Here is a 16,969-nt window from a genome sequence, read left to right as displayed (position 1 = left end):
AATTTATTGGGATGAGAGTGGTTAACAAAATTATATAGGTTTCGGGTACACTATTCTATATATATTATCTACATATTGAATTGTGTGCTTACCACTCCTAAAAAATATTTTTTATTTAAAAGTTTAAATTAAGATATTTTTTAAAAACATTATATCATTCAATCTTATGTATTATTGTTTTAAAAAAAACTCATTATCTCATGTGATACATTTCTGAAAGTAATTAGTAGAAATCCACAGTCTAATGACGCACTATAAAAAGAGGTTCAATAAACATAATATATTTGCACCATTATTTATAACTTATGTTGAAAGTTTTCTGGCACATTATACATAAACTAGTGGCCCAGTGCACGAAATCCATGTACATTAAAAGGAAATTAATTAGAGAAAATATTTTAATATTGCTATTTGCCCTTTCTCTATAATACAAGTGTAAGAGATGAAAGAAAATTAGTAAAATGTATATGAAAATCTCCCTCCTGTCAGAGTCTGGAGCGCACCGCAGGACCCAGAGTCAAGTCCCTGCCCACCCGCACACACCCTGAAATTGCACGAGACCCAAACCTGGATGGCCCCACCCCTGTCAAGCCCAGCCAGGCGGGGGGCACAGCCTCAGGTCCTCTGGCCCAGCACTGGGCTGAGGGGCACAGCCTCAGGTCCATCAAGCCCCACCAGGCAGGGGGCGCAGCCTCAGATTCCCCCAGCATGATGGCGTGACAACCATTTCCATATTAGCTCTTTATTATATAGGATTAATTTGTATCAAGCTGTCTCATGTTAACATGTTTATTTTTGTATGGGAGTTTTCACATGTAAGAATGTGGACCAATTCAAGTCTTTCCCATACTGTATACATTCAAGAATATTAATCTAGTGAGTCCTTTCATGCTTTTGATAGAATCTATTATAACTGAAGCGTTTCCCAAATTCTGCACATTTCTATAATTTTTCTTCAGTGTGCACTGTCATGTGTCTTCAAAAGGTTGTGTGATCTCAATAAAGGCTTTCTACCTTCCTTATATTCACAGGGTTTCCCTCTAGTATGAGCTCTTTCAGGTCTTTGTAACAAACTGGGATCTCTGTAGACTTTTCCACGCTGTTTTCATTCACAGGGTCTCTCCCCAGTATGAGCTCTTTGGTGTCTTTGTAAGGAACTGGGATCTATGTGGGCTTTATCAGATCGCATATATTCACAGGGTTTCTCTCCAGTACGAGTCCTTTTGCGTCTGGATAAGAAACTTTGATATCTGTAGGCTATGCCACACTCTTTATATTCAAAGCATTTCTTTCCAGGGAGAGTTGTCTCCTGTCTTCGGATATAACTGAGACACCTCAATGCTTCACTACGTATTTTCCATTTATGGGCTTCCCTGTGGTTGAATGCTTCCATGAGATTTTTGGGAACAGCGCTATCTATAGACTTTGCCACACTGTTTACATTCATAGGGTTTCTCTCCAGGGCGAGCACTTTCCTGGGCTTTTAAGGAACGGTGATGCTTGTCGGCTTTACTGCATTTTTACATTCATAGAGTTTCTCTCCAGCATGTACTTTTTTATGTTTTGGAAGTGAACTGGAATAAGTGAATGCTTTGCTACATATTTTACATTTATAGGGTTTCTCTCCGGTGTGAGTTCTTCCATGTATTCGAAGATCACCGAGATACCTAAATGCTATGCTACATATTTTACATTCATAGGGTTTCTCTCCAGTGTGACTTCTTTCATGTCTTCGAAGTTCACTCGGATACCAAAATGCTGTGCTACAAATTTTACATTTATGCGATTTCTCTGCAGTGTGAGAACTTTTGTGTCTCTTTAAGGACCTGTAAGATATGTAGGCTTTACCACATTTCTTACATTCATAGGGCTTCTCTCCAGTATGAACTCTTTCATGTATTTGAAAAGACCAGTGGTCTCTGTAGACTTTAGCACATATCTTACATTCATAAGGTTTCTCTCCAGTGTGAGTTCTTCCATGTCTTCGAAGATTACTGCGATAACTAAATGCTACACTGCATATTTTACATTCGTAGGGCTTCTCTCCAGTGTGAGTTATTCTGTGTACTTTAACATTTCTGGAAGACCTGAAGACTTTACCACATATTTTACATTCATAAGGATTTCCTCCCTTGTGGGTTCTTTCATGTTTTTCCAACCAGTTTAGGTAACTAAAGGCTTTATCACATTCTTTACATTTATATGGCTTCTTTGCATCTTTTTGAAATTCATATGTTTTTTGTCCAGTGTGACATCTGTAGTGCTTACTAAGCAATGACTGAAATACAAAGACTTTTCCACATACTCTGCATTCGTGTTGTTTCACTCTAGTGGTTTTTTTGTTCAGACTGAGATTTGAAATAAGGCTGAAGTTTTCTCCATATTGACTAACCTCTTTACTTTCAGAGAGTTTCTCTACCATTGGATTTCTGTAAAAAATGAGAAGCACATTATTAATAATTTCTTTACTCACGATATTTATTATGATTTATAGGTAAAGCATAGGTATTCTGCCTTATCTGAAAATAAATTATGTAATACTCTCCAAGAAAACTTCACCCCTGCAATCATCAAACTGTGATATTCATATATAGAATTTATTAATACTGTTTTTAAGTGAATATTTTGAAAATACTGAGCATGTATATTACATTGAAGAGAGTATTTTTAAAATTTTTTCTAAGAAGAAATACATATGAAGCAGGGTTTATTTGTTTTGTTTGCTATTTTTAAAATTTCATAACACACTAGAATTCTCCCATAAGACACTGCTTTCTATCATGAGTGTGTCTCACCTTAATTTTCTCCTCTGGTTTTTGTACTGATCTTCAATGTCATGTTCTTCCCATCTTTTACCTAAAATGCAGACCCAGAAAAATGTTTCCAAAGAACTAAAATGATTTTTAAAAATTATTACATTCTAGATCCATGATGAGCTGTGCTCATGCCTAGATTATTTACCACCATCATCCATCTCTACATTACAGATCCTAGAACAATACTGGTGAGCAAGAAACACTTGTTCTCTAATTGACAAATGAAGGAATTTCATCATTCTTACCTATGGAGGCCAGGTTCCTGAAGGTTTCCCTCATCACATCTCTGTAGAGTGTCTTCTGTGAAGGATCCAGTAAGGCCCACTCCTCCAGAGTGAACTTCACAGCCACATCCTCAAAGGCCACTGAGTCCTAAAACACCCCAAATACAGGTAGAGTAGGATATGTGAAACTGACAGCACTGGACATCTAGATCCCATTCATAGGAAGGCAACGTATGATTCTCTCATCTACAAACATCTCACCTATGACTTGATCATCAGAAATGTATTCTCTGTTCATACCACCTTGAACACCTGGAAATTACTTACACATTCTTACTGTAGTTACAATGCATCTTATTTTTCTATAACAACAGGGTCTTGACCATGTTGGGTAATAACAGGAATGCTATACAGATGAAATATATATTATCATTTTAAGAATTAAAATTTGCAAAAATAATTATTTTATCTGTTTCATTATTACCCACTATTCACAGCAATCCACAAAGCAGAGGGTTAACTCTGCATGGAGTTTTAATTAATAAAACATAGTGAAAAATTGAAAGCTTTTCCTCCTGTTCCCATCACCAAACATGAGAGTCCAGGAGGCCTGTGAAAATTACTTCCAACAAAGCAAGCTGACCATGTCGCTCTCCAGTCCTTTACCCTAATCAGGGGCAGCTGGCTCAGTGTAAATATGCTTGTGAAGAAGCACTGTTGTAACTTGTGTAGTATTTATCACAGACTCAGTGCTTCCTTCTCTCTATTCAGTTTAATGGGGCTGGAGAGTTATTTGGAACTTAAAGGTCAGACACAAGAAGAAGGCCTAACAAGTTACTTCATAAATCTCTGTACATGTGTGCTCAGGGTTGCTTCCAACCAAATTTTAATTGGCCGGGCGAGCTCTTCCCAGTCAAACCCTAACAGGGCACCCTGGGCCTCACTGCCCTTGAAGAACAGGTTCAGAGCTGCAGATTCAAGGGAGTTCATTGAGGTCCATATGGTCTGATGGTGAATTTGGCCATGATTACAGAACACATCAAAGATTCAACACTACTTCCTTCTAAAAGAACACATGATTTCTATTCTCCAATTTCAGGAGGAAAATCTTCCTGACAAGTCACTCTAGAGCAGTGGTTCTCAACCTTCCTAATGCCGCGACCCTTTAATACAGTTCCTCATGTTGTGGTGACCCCCAATTTCATTGTTACAAATTGAACATAATTAAAGCATAGTGATTAATCACAAAAACAATATGTAATTATTTATGTGTTTTCTGATGGTCTTAGGTGACCCCTGTGAAAGGGTCATTCGACCCCCAAAGGGGTCGCGACCCACAGGTTGAGAACCACTGCTCTAGAGGCTGCTCTACCACCTTCTGGTGTGACACTTACGGAACTTCAGAGATGCCAGTCTCAATCTCATCAAAAAGAAAAAAACAACAACACATGAAATAAACGACTCTTCTCAGACTCAGCAGACCTGTGAGGTTACAGGGAAAATGGTATCTCCAGTGTCAGGAAAGAGAATAGATGGTATCTTGAAATATGCCCCAAATATTCTGTTCTTAACAAGGCCTGAACTAAAAAAATCCATTTCACAGGAGTCTAATGCAAAGACAATAGAAAACAAAAATGACAGAACACAATATCCATAAAAATTAAAACAACCTTCCTCAACATGAGGATTAAAATACCTAAAGAAAGGAAAGACTGGGGAAAAAAAACCAACTGAAGTAATAATCACCAAACTTTTCTAAAATTAATGATAGATGACACACTGTAGATCCAGAAAGCTCTAAATCACAAAACATGAAAAATACCAAAAATGCGGGAAACCATAAAAATACTAGAGGAATCCAAAGGCAACAAAATCTCAGACATATGCTGAAGCAATTTCTTCACCGATACAGCTCCCAGGGCATTGGAAACTAAAGAGAAAATAAACAAATGGGACTACATCAGCTGTTCTCAACCTGTGGGTCGCGACCCCTTTGGGGGTCGAATGACCCTTTCACAGGGGTCACCTAAGACCATCAGAAAACACATAAATAATTACATATTGTTTTTGTGATTAATCACTATGCTTTAATTATGTTCAATTTGTAACAATGAAATTGGGGGTCACCACAACATGAGGAACTGTATTAAAGGGTCGTGGCAATAGGAAGGTTGAGAACCACTGGACTACATCAAAATAAATAGCTTCTGCACAGCAAAAGAAACCATCAACAAAACAACAAGAAAGCAAACTGCATGGGAGAACATATTTGCCAATGTTATAACCGATAAGGGTTTAATCTCCAACATTTCTAGGGAACTCATATAACTTAACAAAAGGAAGATAAACAATCCAATCAAAAAATGGGCAAAGGACCTAAATAGACACTTTTCAAAAGAGAACATCAGAAAGCCAAGAGACATATGAAAACATGCTCAAAGTCACTAATCATCCGAGAAATGCAAATCAAAACAACAATGAGGTACCACTCACACCTGTCAGAATGGCTATCATCAACAAATCAACAAACGACAAGTGCTGGAGAGGATTTGGAGAAAAGGGAACACTCGTGCACTGCTGGTGGGAATGCAGACTGGTGCAGCCACTATGGAAGACAGTATGGAGTTTCCTCAAAAAGTTAAAAATGTATCTCCCATTTGACCCAGTGATCCCACTTCTAGGAATATATCCCAAGAAACCAGAAACACCAATCAGAAAGGATATATGCATCCCTATGTTCATAGCAGCACAATTTACCATAGTTAAGATTTGGAAACAGTCTAAGTGCCCATCAACAGACGAATGGGTTAGAAAACGGTGGTACATCTACACAATGGAATACTATGCTGCTGTTAAAAAGAAGGAATTCTTACCATTTGCAACAGCATGGTAAAGAGGAACATTACATAATGTCTCCAAGAAGGCATAGCAATCTTTTAGGTTTCTATGAATAACAAGTCAAACTACATACATAAGGTAGGAGCTGATAGAATGTGGAGAAATACATGAGTCCACAACTGTGGCTGGAGCATTCAACAACCCCTTATCATCCTATATAATAAAGAGCTAATATGCAAATTGTCATCACACCATCATGCCTTAATGGCTCAGACACTCAACACTGGAGAGAGAGGAATGGGGACCAGCCAGGCACAAATGAGCTCGTGAGAGAGGAATGGGGACCAGCCAGGCTGCGACCCCAGAGAGGGACAAGCCGCCCGCCCCGCCTGGGTGCCAGCAGCTGCACCTTCGCCTGCAGCCCGGGAGAGGGACAAGCCGCCCACCCCATGGTCCCAAGTGCCAGAGGCTGCATCTGCACCTGCGGCCCCAGGAGAGGGACAAGCCACCTGCCCTGTGGTCCCGGGCGCCAGTGCCTGCGGCTGCAGCCCAGGAGAGGGACAAGCCACCCTCCCCGTGGTCCCAAGTGCCAGAGGCTGCATCTGCACCTGCAGCCCAGGAGAGGGACAAGCCGCCCTCCCCGTGGTCCCAAGCACCAGCAGCTGTGTCTGCACCTGTGGCCTGGGAGAGGGACAAGCTGCCCGCCCCGCAGTCCCCTGCAGCTGCGGCTGGTCTGGGCAAAGTCGGCCCAGGTCCTGGGTGCCTGCAGCCAAGCCAGAGGGAGGGAAACCCAGGCCCCAGATGCCTGCGACTGGCCGCAGGAGGGAATCCTGGGTCCTGGATGTAGGACGAGGCAGAGGTGGTTAGGGGCAATCAGGCCAGCAGGGGAGCAGTTAGGGGTGATCAGTCCAGTAGGGGAGCAGTTAGGGGCAATCAGGCAGGCAGAGGGGTTAGGGGTGATTAGGCAGGCAGGCAAGCAGTTAGGAGCCAGCGGTCCCGGATTGCGAGAGGCGGTCGGACATCCCCCGAGGGGTCCCGGATTGGAGAGGGTTCAGGCCGGGCTGAGGGACCCCCTCCCCATGCCCAAATTCCATGCACCAGACTTCTAGTTAATTATAAATTCCAGTAGGGAGAAAATCAGGAAGGACAGAGTGGAACACAGCAGCACTATGAAATAACTGGATTTAGTTTTAACCTATGGAATACTTCATGCAACAACAGAATACACATTCACCAAGACAGAACACATCCTGAGACACAGAGCATACCTTAAACATTTCAAAGAACTAAAATCATACAAAATATGCTTAGACCACACAGTAATTAGGGTAGAAATCTATAATAGGAAGATAGTTAGAAAATCCCCAATACACGGAGATTCTACAACAAACTTCTAAATAATAAACAAGATCAAAAGAGAAGTCAAGAAAATTTAAAATTATTTTTAATTTTAATTAAATTTTTAAAATTTTATTTTAGAGAAAGGAAGGGAGGGACAGAAGGAGGTAAAGAGAGAGAGAGAGAGAAACATCAATTGGGTGGGGAATGGGGGGCATTGAGGGGGTAATGTAATACCTTAATGTAATAAACATTAATGTAATACCTTAATCAATAAACAAAATAAATTTTAAAAAAAATGGTTAAAAAGACAAAAAAAAAAAAAACATCAATTGGGGCATAGGTAAACATCTATACTCACAGCCTCCAACAACCACATCAAAATTATAAATAAATACAGAACAATCATCATTCAGAACCACCTAAAAGCTGGCTGAGTGGAAATCCTACAACTAGAGAAGTGAAGAAGAAAACACATTGAGACTGGTAGGGGGGTGGAGGCGCAGAACCAGCTGGTGTGCTGTTGTTTATAATCAGGAGGGAGATAGTCTCTGCAGAGGCCACCCGTGAGGAGCAAGGGGTCCCAGCCCCACACCAGACCCCCAGCCCAGGGTTCCAGAACTGAAGAGAAGTCCTTGTAACTATGAACTGTAAAAACCAGCCGGCATTGTGGCTGAGTGACACAGAGGCTGCTGGAGACCCAGGTGTTCCATTTAAAGTGCTAGCACATAAACTTATTACTCAGACTCCCAGCACCAGGTGGCTTTGGGGGACCCAGATACATACGTGGAGAAACTAGATTGTCTGGCCGGAGGGCAGCTTTATCCCAGACAGGAGTGATTGCAAGGATCATTGTTCCTGTGCTGGAACTTCCCCTGTCGCAGGGCTGACTGGCAGCCATATTTGAGTCTCCATCAGCATGGAGAACACTGTTTGCTCCACCCTGGGGATTCCTTGAGACCCCACCCCATCCAACTTGCAGATCCACCCAAGCTGTTTGCAGCACCTGTTCCATATGAATGGCCTGTCCTGCCTCAGGCTTCAGACATTACTAAATCTCTCAAACAAGATGCAGCTGGTGACAGCATGCCCCAAACCTATTAATAAAAGGCACAAGACCAAGCACTAGCACCAGCCTGCCTTGCTTCACAGCTGGGCCTCGTCTGGACACCTCCAAGCCCAGTACAAATAGCAAATAGCAGCCGTCTACAGATCCCACTGTATCTCCTGCCAGGTGGCCCCAGGTGGTGGCTGACTTTGCACTTCCCTGGAGGTCCTAGAGGCAGTGCACCTGGTGGACAGCTTCAAACCATAGCAGATTACAACTCTACACATGCACAAGCAACCTACTCAAGAGGCAAACTCAATAAGCACCAAAACCCCAACGAAGCAAGTCCTGCTCCAAAGAGGTGTTTCCTCCCACTGTAGTTGCAGCTGGTCCTCACAGCCAATTGGCCTGGAAGTCAACTCCTCCCAGTGACGCCAACAGCAATGAAGGCTCAACTACAAGACTATGCACACAGCCCACACAGGGGTACACCTAGAGTGTTCAGCTCAGGTGAGTGGGGTGGCTGAGCCACTGGGTCCTAAAGGACACCTAATATACAAGGCCACTCTACCAATTCCTAGGAGACATAGCAGTTCTACCTAATACACAGAAAGAAAGAGATGCAGCCAAAATTTGGAGACAAAGAAATATGTCACAAATGAAAGAAATGGAAGCAAGCAAACTACTGGATACAGAGTTCAAAACCATGGTTATAAGGTTACTCACGGATCTTCATGAGACTTTCAAGCATCTTAGTGAGAATGCCAAAGACATAAAAAATGACCAGTCAGAAATTAAGCATACACTAACTGAAATAAATAATAATTTACATAGATTCAACAGTAGAGGATTCCAAGAATCAAATCAACAATTTGGAGTATGAGGAAGCAAAAAACACCCAATCAGAAGAGAGGGAAAAAAAAGAATCGAAAAATATGAAGATAGTGTAAGGAGCTTCTGGGACAACTTCAAGCATACCAACATTTGCATTATGGGGCGCCAGAAGAAGAGAGAGTGCAAGATATTAAAAACGTATCTGAAGAAATAATGACAGAACACTTCCCCTACCTGTGAAAGAAATAGACTTACAAGTCCAGAAACTGCAGAGTTCCAAACAAGAGGAACCCAAAGAGGCTGATACCAAGACACACCATAATTAAAATATCAAGGGTTAAGACAAAGAAAGAATCTTAAAAGCAGCAAGAGAAAAGCAGTTAGTTACCTACAAGAGAGTGCCCACAAGACTGTCAGCTGATTTCTCAACAGAAACTTGCAGGCCAGAAGGAAGGAGCAAGAAATATTCAAAGAGGTGAATAGTAAGGACCTACAACCAAGATTACTCGACCCAGCAAAGCTCTCATTTAGAGTTCAGGGTCAGATAAATAGCTTTACAAACAAGAAAAAGCTAAAGGAGTTCATCAGCACCAAACCAGTATTACATGAAATGTTGAAGGGTATTCTTGAAGAAGAGGAAGAAGAGGAGGAAGAGGAAGAGGAAGAAGAGATAAAAATATGAACAATAAAATGGCAACAAATACGTATCTATCAACAAATCTAAAAATCCAAATAAATGAACAAGAAATCTAATGAACAAAATAAACTGTTGAATAAAATAGAATCGGAGGCATGGAAGCATGGAACAGACTGATGAATCTCAGAGGGAAGGGGAGGGGGCTGAGAAGAGATTAAACAAAGATCTTACTGTGTCTTTGGACACAGGCAGTAGGGTGGTGAAGGGGCAGGTGGGAACCTGGTAGAGGGGGCAATGCGGGAGAAAAAAGGGGGACATCCTTAATACTCTCAACAATAAAGATTTTTTTTGGGGGGGGGGGGCATTAATTGGTTCCTCCAGCACACACCCCAACTGGAGATCAAACCCAAAACCTGGGTGTGTGTACTGACCGGGAATCTAACCTGCTGCCTTTTGGTGTATGGATGATGCTCCAACGGAGCCACACCGGCCAGGCAATTAAAAATTATTTTTAACTAAGTAAAATAAAAACACAACCTATACAGTTTTGTGAGATACAGCAAAAGTGGTGCTTACAGTGAAATTTATGCAATTGAACAAATATATTAAAAACTGAAAGATCGCCCTAACCGGTTTGGCTCAGTGGATAGAGCCAAATACCACAGTATTTCAACAAGGGAAAGATAGTGCAAACTCTATGGTTGCACAGGGCTGACGTGGGAACTCTCTGTACTCTGATCAATTTTTCAGTAAACCTAAAACAGCTTTAAAAAACTGCCCTAACCGGTTTGACTCAATGGATAGAGCATTGGCTGCGGACTCAAGGGTCCCAGGTTCGATTCCGGTCAAGGGCATGTACCTTGGTTGTGGGCACATACCCAGTGGGGGGTGTGCAGGAGGCAGCTGATCGATGTTTCTCCCTCATCGATGTTTCTAACTCGGCCTGCGGATTGAAAGGTCCCAGGTTCGATTCCAGTCAAGGGCATGTACCTTGGTTGCAGGCATATCCGCAGTGGTGGGTGTGCAAGAGGCAGCTGATCAATGTTTCTAACTCTCTATCCCTCTCCCTTCCTCTCTGTAAAAAATCAATAAAATATATTTTTTTAAAAAAACTGAAAGATCTGTAACCAATACTGTAAGCATCTACTTCAGCAAACAATAAAAAAAAATGAGCTAATTAGACCCAATGTAAGCAGAATAAAAGAATATGTGAAAAATCAATGGAGAAAAAAATGTAAAGCTGCTTCTTTGATGAGATTAGTAAAATTGATAAACATGTAGACTAAGATAACTAAGAAAAGTGGGAAGACAGAAATTATTAATGTCAGAAAGTAAAGAAGGGGAAACTAAAAACTTTTTTTAAAAAGGATTTGAGCCCTAGCTGGTTTGGCTCAGTGGATAGAGCGTCGGCCTGCAGACTGAGGGTCCTGGGTTTGATTCCAGTTATGTGCACATGCTCCACCCCCATTGGGGGGCATGCAGGAAACAGTTGATCAATGATTCTCATCATTGATGTTTCTATCTCTCTCTTCCTCACCCTTTCCGAAGTCAATAAAAATATATATTTTTAAAGGATTTGATAAAATTGAATATTTGCTTATGATAACCAACTAGCAACAGAAGGAAACTTCCACTTTTTGAGATAGAACATATTCAAAACCTATAGCTAAATTAATCACATTTCTTCCTTATGACATGATTGTCTATGTGAAACACCAGAAAGAGCCAACAACAACAGAGAGAACTCCTGGAATTAATAAAAGAGTAACCCACACAAATATACTCACCTGATCTTTGACAAAACAGGCAAGACAATTCAATGGAGAAAAAAGTATTTTAACAAATAATGCTGGAAATCATGAGTATCTACATATAAATGCACATACAGAAAATGAATGTAGAAACGGGCCTTACACCTTTAACAAAAATTCATGCAAAACACATCACAGATCTATATGTAAAATGCAAAGGTAATAAACTTCTACAAGATAACACAAGAAAATCTAGGTACAAATAAATCAACAATGTGGTGTCACTCACTACACTCTTATTAAATGGCTCAAATTCTAAATACTCGAACGCCATATACTGGTGGAGATGTAAAGCTGGAAATAATCCTAATTCATTGCTGGTGGGAATGGAATTGGACATGTCTACAGTGAAGACAGGAACTTTCTTTTAATGCAAAATATACTTGTACTACGATTAGTAAGATCCAGCAATCACACTCCTTGTGACCTAATTGAAACCTAATATTCATACAAAAACCTGTACATATTTGTAGACATTTTGTTCATGATTGGCAGAAGTTAGAGTTCAACAAGATGTCCTTCAAGAGACAGACAGACAACTGGTAAGTCCATGCAATGAAATGGGGTATTAAGCCATGAAAACACACGGAAAAACTCAAAAGTACTTTGCTAAGTGAAAAAAGCCAATCTCACAAGGCTACACACTGTATAATTCTAAGTATATGACAATCAGGGACACACACACAAAAACATGAGCCAATAAAAAGGCCTCTGAGTTTAAAGGATTTAGGGGTTGGAGGGAGAAATTATCGAATAGGTGGAACACAGAAGATTTCTGGTAAATAAAACTAGAGTATATGATATAAAAATTATGAATACACATTATTTTACATTTGCTCAAAACCATAGATCCCATAACAACAAGAGCCAATGGTAATGTAAACTATGCATTTTAATGCATGAATATTGGTTAAGCCATTATAACAACTGTACCACAGTATTTCAACAAGGGAAAGATAGTGCAAACTCTATGGTTGCACAGGGCTGACGTGGGAACTCTCTGTACTCTGATCAATTTTTCAGTAAACCTAAAACAGCTTTAAAAAACTGCCCTAACCGGTTTGACTCAATGGATAGAGCATTGGCTGCGGACTCAAGGGTCCCAGGTTCGATTCCGGTCAAGGGCATGTACCTTGGTTGTGGGCACATACCCAGTGGGGGGTGTGCAGGAGGCAGCTGATCGATGTTTCTCCCTCATCGATGTTTCTAACTCTCTATCCCTCTCCCTTCCTCTCTGCAAAAAGTCAATAAAATATATTTTTAAAACATAAAAAACTGATGTACTAGTATATCAAAAACTAAGAAAAGATGAAGACAGACTCATTACAATTCATCCCTGATAACTACCTGTTAGCACTAACTTAAAATTTTTCCACCTTCCTATGCATCATTTATTTTAAATAGAGAAATTTATACATACCACATTTACCTGTGATCAATTATTATTATTAACAAAACACTGCTTTTTAAATTTAACTTAATATTTTCAATATAACAAACCACTCCAAGATTTAAACACTAAATTACATAAGAATGCAGAACATAAAAATTTATAAATCCCTTTCCAACTAAAAGGACAAAATACATGACAGTTTTCTCTATATCTATATCTATATAATAAAAGCCTAAGTGACCGTTATAGCAGAACAACCAGAACGACCGGTCGCTATGATGCACACTGACCACCAGGGGGCAGACACTCAATGCAGGAGCTGCTCCCTGATGGTCAATGTGCTCTCACAGGGGGAGCACCGCTCAGCCAGAAGCCAGGCTCACGGCTGGCAAGTGCATTGGTGGTGGCAGGAGCTTCTCCCACCTCTGGAGCAGCTCTAAGGAGCAGTGAGCCCAGTGGAAGGAGCAGCAAGCAGGTGGGCAATAAGTAGTGAGGGTTCCCGGACTGCGAGAGGGATGTCCGCCTGCAGGCTTAGGCCTGCTCCCTGCCAGGCCTAAGCCAGCAGGCAGACATCCCCTAAGGGGTATTGGACTGCAAGAGGGCACAGGTCGGGCTGAGGGACGCCCCCACCCCCCACCCCCACTTCGTTCACTGGGCCTCTAGTTTCATAATAAGGATATATGAAAGAAATGAGTCAATATAATACATTAGGGGGTTGCAATTAAGCTCTGAAATGTACTATAAGTTTCAAGTATTTACATAGGCTTACACATACTTTGATGTGTTTCTCAAATCTATGAAAATTGAAATTATTTTCTTTTTCCTTCACATCTATTAAAACAGCAGTTAACTTGCCTTAGGAATAGTATAGCCTTTTACATGTCAAAGTACTTTAGGGAAAGGCACATACGAAACTGACCTAAATTTGTAAAAAGCACCTGAGAACTTAAAATCATTCATCTGACATCTTTAGGTTCTCTGGCCTGAGTGGAGACAAAATTCAACTTGGTTCCACAATTACCTTGCATTACATGGTATCTCTCAATCAACTTAAATATTAAAATCCCAAGTGTTAATGGAAACTAGAGGCAAAGGGCTGCAATATTCATTTGAGAGAAAAATCCAACAAGAGAAAAAACAAATTATGGAATCAAGACAATTCAAAAGGAAACCCACATTCAGTAAGGTGAAAATAACTGCAAACAAACATGGGGTCTAGACACCTCTGACTGAGACAGGACCCCTGGAGTGGGTCAGGCCCTAAGCATGGATGGGAGGGACACTTGAGCAGACCCAGAATTGAACTCTGGGAGCTCCACATATCCTCTTCCCTCTCCTGTAAGCATGGAGGCACTTCCTCCCCAGGCTTCCATTCTCACACTGAGGAAACTCTCAGCCAAATTCAGTTTAAGTTCTGACCAAATGCACCCCCGATTCATAAACCCTCTGTCTAGACCAGGGATGGCGAACCTATGACACATGTGTCAGAGGTGACATGCGAACTCATTTTTTTGGTTGATTTTTCTTTGTTAAATGGAATTTAAATATATAAAATAAATATCAAAAATATAAGTCTTTGTTTTACTATGGTTGCAAATATCAAAAAATTTCTATATGTGACACGGCACCAGAGTTAAGTTAGGATTTTTCAAAATGCTGACACGCCGAGCTCAAAAGGTTCGCCATCACTGGTATAGAAGTTGGAACCCCAACTTCTACATAGACTTTCTCAATATGCGTAAATTAGACTTGAAGTCAACTGCACTGTGAATGGAAAGCTCATACGTAAAATCTAAAAATGGCCAGGCCTTAGAGACCACAAGCACACCTCAGAAAGGGTAGCCCCACTCCCAACTCCATTATACGCACCCATCCCCGCTTTCCAGGGCTGTAACTTCTCTCAGTGTAAAGGTTCCTAAATGACACAAACCCAGAGTTTGAATGATCCAGCAAAATCACTTAAATACAGCATTTATATGGAAAGAACAGAAGAAAATTGTAAGGGTCTTTTCCTAGTTCAACTAAAAAAACCCAATGTCTATTCCTTTCAGAAAAAGATGTCAGTTACTTATATTTCTAGAAAAAGAAACTGGTTTGTAAGTAATTAATCATATTTGAACATATCTGCTCTGCAAGTCTAAACCACGAAATTTGATTGGAAAACCCACAAAAGTAAAAACCAGACCTCACACATTCACTGCACATGCTCAGCCGAAGAAAGAGTGAAAGATACAAAAATAAAATGTAATCACAGAATTTTTTTTTCTAAAATTCACCCATTTCTTTTTGCACTTTTGGAAGTATTTTATGGTCTTTTAAGTCATTTTCAAGGTGAGAAATCCTGGGAGGGTACCTGGATTGCTGACAGGAGAGCTCACCCAGGAAAATTTCCAAACAGCAAACTCCACCCAAGGGAATTCCCAAAGGAAAGATCCAGGGGGAGAGGCCCAGGATTTCACAGAAAGAAGTTCCAGGTGGCTATTCTTGCCTTTCCTCTCTTATAAAATAGCCACACTCAAAAAAAAAAAAAAACAGCACAATGATTCTGTGGAAAAAGAATAAACAATAAAAATACTGGGTCTGTTTGAAATGCATCACAGAGGACAAATAGTTGATAACGATGCGGGGATGCAGGAGAGAAAGTTGGCTCCGGAATTCGAGGAGGGAACTGGAAATTTGGGACTTGTTGCCAGTCCCAGAAAGAGACCGGCCAGGGCAGTGGTCGGCAAACCGCCGCTGGCGAGCCACATGCGGCTCTTTGGCGCCCTTGAGTGTGGCTCTTCCACAAAATACCACGTGCGGGCCGGAACATACAATGCGATTGAAACTTCGTGGCCCATGTGCAGAAGTCTATTTTGAAAAAGTGGCGTTAGAAGAAGTGGGGATACGTTCTATGAGGTCGACACCTCAGATTGAGGACGTTTTTAGCAACGGCCAGCTTAGGAGTACCCTAATTAAGTTAATAACAATGTACCTGCCTATATAGTTTGAGTTTAAAAAATTTGGCCCTCAAAAGAAATTTCAATCGTTGTACTGTTGATATTTCGCTCTGAGTTTGCCGACCACTGGGCTAGGGGCACAGAGTCCTGGATCTGAGACCCTGCTTCCCCCACATTTGGAAAACTCGGGAGAAAACCTGTCCCCTTGGGGGAGGAGGAAAGACTAGGGACCCCCCCAGACCACAGGTGCTTCCACGCACAAACCCTGCAGACCGAGTCACGACTGTCCCCTGATGACTCCCCAGGGTCCCTGCACCAGGGGAAAGGGTGCTGCGGGCGCAGAGCCGCCCAGACAGATTCCTGGACCGATGTCACCATTGGCAGCGACGGAACAGCGCCCGGGGGGCCGGCAGCCGCCCCAGGCCCCACGTTACGAACCAGAGCTGGACCGAGGTCCGAGCGGCGCCCCTAGGGGACTGGAATCCGCAGACTCCCCAGGTGAAGCGGGAAAGGTCCGGTTCCGAAATCGCCGCTGCCAACAAGGTCCCCCCGCCCCCCGCGTCTCCGCACCCGCGCGCACACTCACCATCTCTAGGTGCCCTGGGTCTCCCCGAGTCCGGCCTCCGCCTGCCACCTCCGGTGCAGATCCCGGGGACAGAGGTTGCCGCACATCCACCAAACACTTTCGCAGGTGAGCTACCGACGCCCTCAGCACACCTGAGGATACTAGGAGGTCCACGACTTCCGGGTGCGTTGCCCCACCCACCTGCCCCAGCGACGCCCCTGATTGGACAGTTCTCAAGGCTGCGCCCCCACGTTCCTGAGTGACAGCTGGGGGCAAATACAGGCTTCTGGGAAACACGTTCCCCTGTTGGGCACACAGTGCTTTCAAATAAATTCAACTTTTTCCTGGCCTGGGACTTCCTAAGTTGTGGTCACCCAGCTCTTTGTGAACTCGAGGGCCCCTGTTGCAGGCTGAGCAGAACAGACAAGAGGGTCGGGCCAGGTCTTAGTGGAACAAAGTGTCTTAAGTCCTCTAGGGGGTCAAGGGCTTGGAGTGAGGCTGTGAGGCCACTCGTAGAACTGTTGTG

At 42.1% G+C, this 16,969-nt stretch overlaps 1 protein-coding gene across 2 annotated transcripts; it reads right to left on the bottom strand.

Moving 5' to 3' along the window:
• Positions 1-280: 280 nt before the first annotated feature.
• Positions 281-16,603, bottom strand: LOC118652736 (zinc finger protein 564-like). Of its 2 annotated transcripts, XM_036302835.1 has the most exons (4): positions 16,465-16,603; positions 3,062-3,188; positions 2,796-2,856; positions 283-2,429 (listed from the first exon to the last, which is right to left on the bottom strand). In XM_036302835.1, exons 1-4 carry the CDS (start codon positions 16,465-16,467, stop codon positions 1,484-1,486), a joined length of 1,137 nt encoding a protein of 378 aa, XP_036158728.1. In that variant the 5' UTR covers positions 16,468-16,603; the 3' UTR covers positions 283-1,483. The 2 variants fall into 2 exon arrangements, with proteins under 2 accessions (XP_036158729.1, XP_036158728.1); XM_036302836.1 differs by lacking the exons at positions 2,796-2,856; positions 16,465-16,603 and having other exon boundaries at positions 281-2,429; positions 3,062-3,189.
• Positions 16,604-16,969: the final 366 nt, after the last annotated feature.

This window comes from Myotis myotis, unplaced genomic scaffold (assembly GCF_014108235.1).
Source record: "Myotis myotis isolate mMyoMyo1 unplaced genomic scaffold, mMyoMyo1.p scaffold_m19_p_33, whole genome shotgun sequence".
In the NCBI taxonomy this organism is placed as follows: Eukaryota; Metazoa; Chordata; class Mammalia; order Chiroptera; family Vespertilionidae; genus Myotis; species Myotis myotis.
The sequence above is the reverse complement of the archived record's forward strand: the minus strand, read 5'-3'. Positions and strand labels throughout refer to the sequence as shown.

Coding starts and splice junctions, on each gene's coding strand:
- LOC118652736 (XM_036302835.1), bottom strand. Junction 2,857..3,061: donor CAGGAACCTGGCCTCCATAG/GTAAGAATGATG, acceptor TCTGCATTTTAG/GTAAAAGATGGGAAGAACAT. Junction 2,430..2,795: donor AACCAGAGGAGAAAATTAAG/GTGAGACACACT, acceptor CATTTTTTACAG/AAATCCAATGGTAGAGAAAC.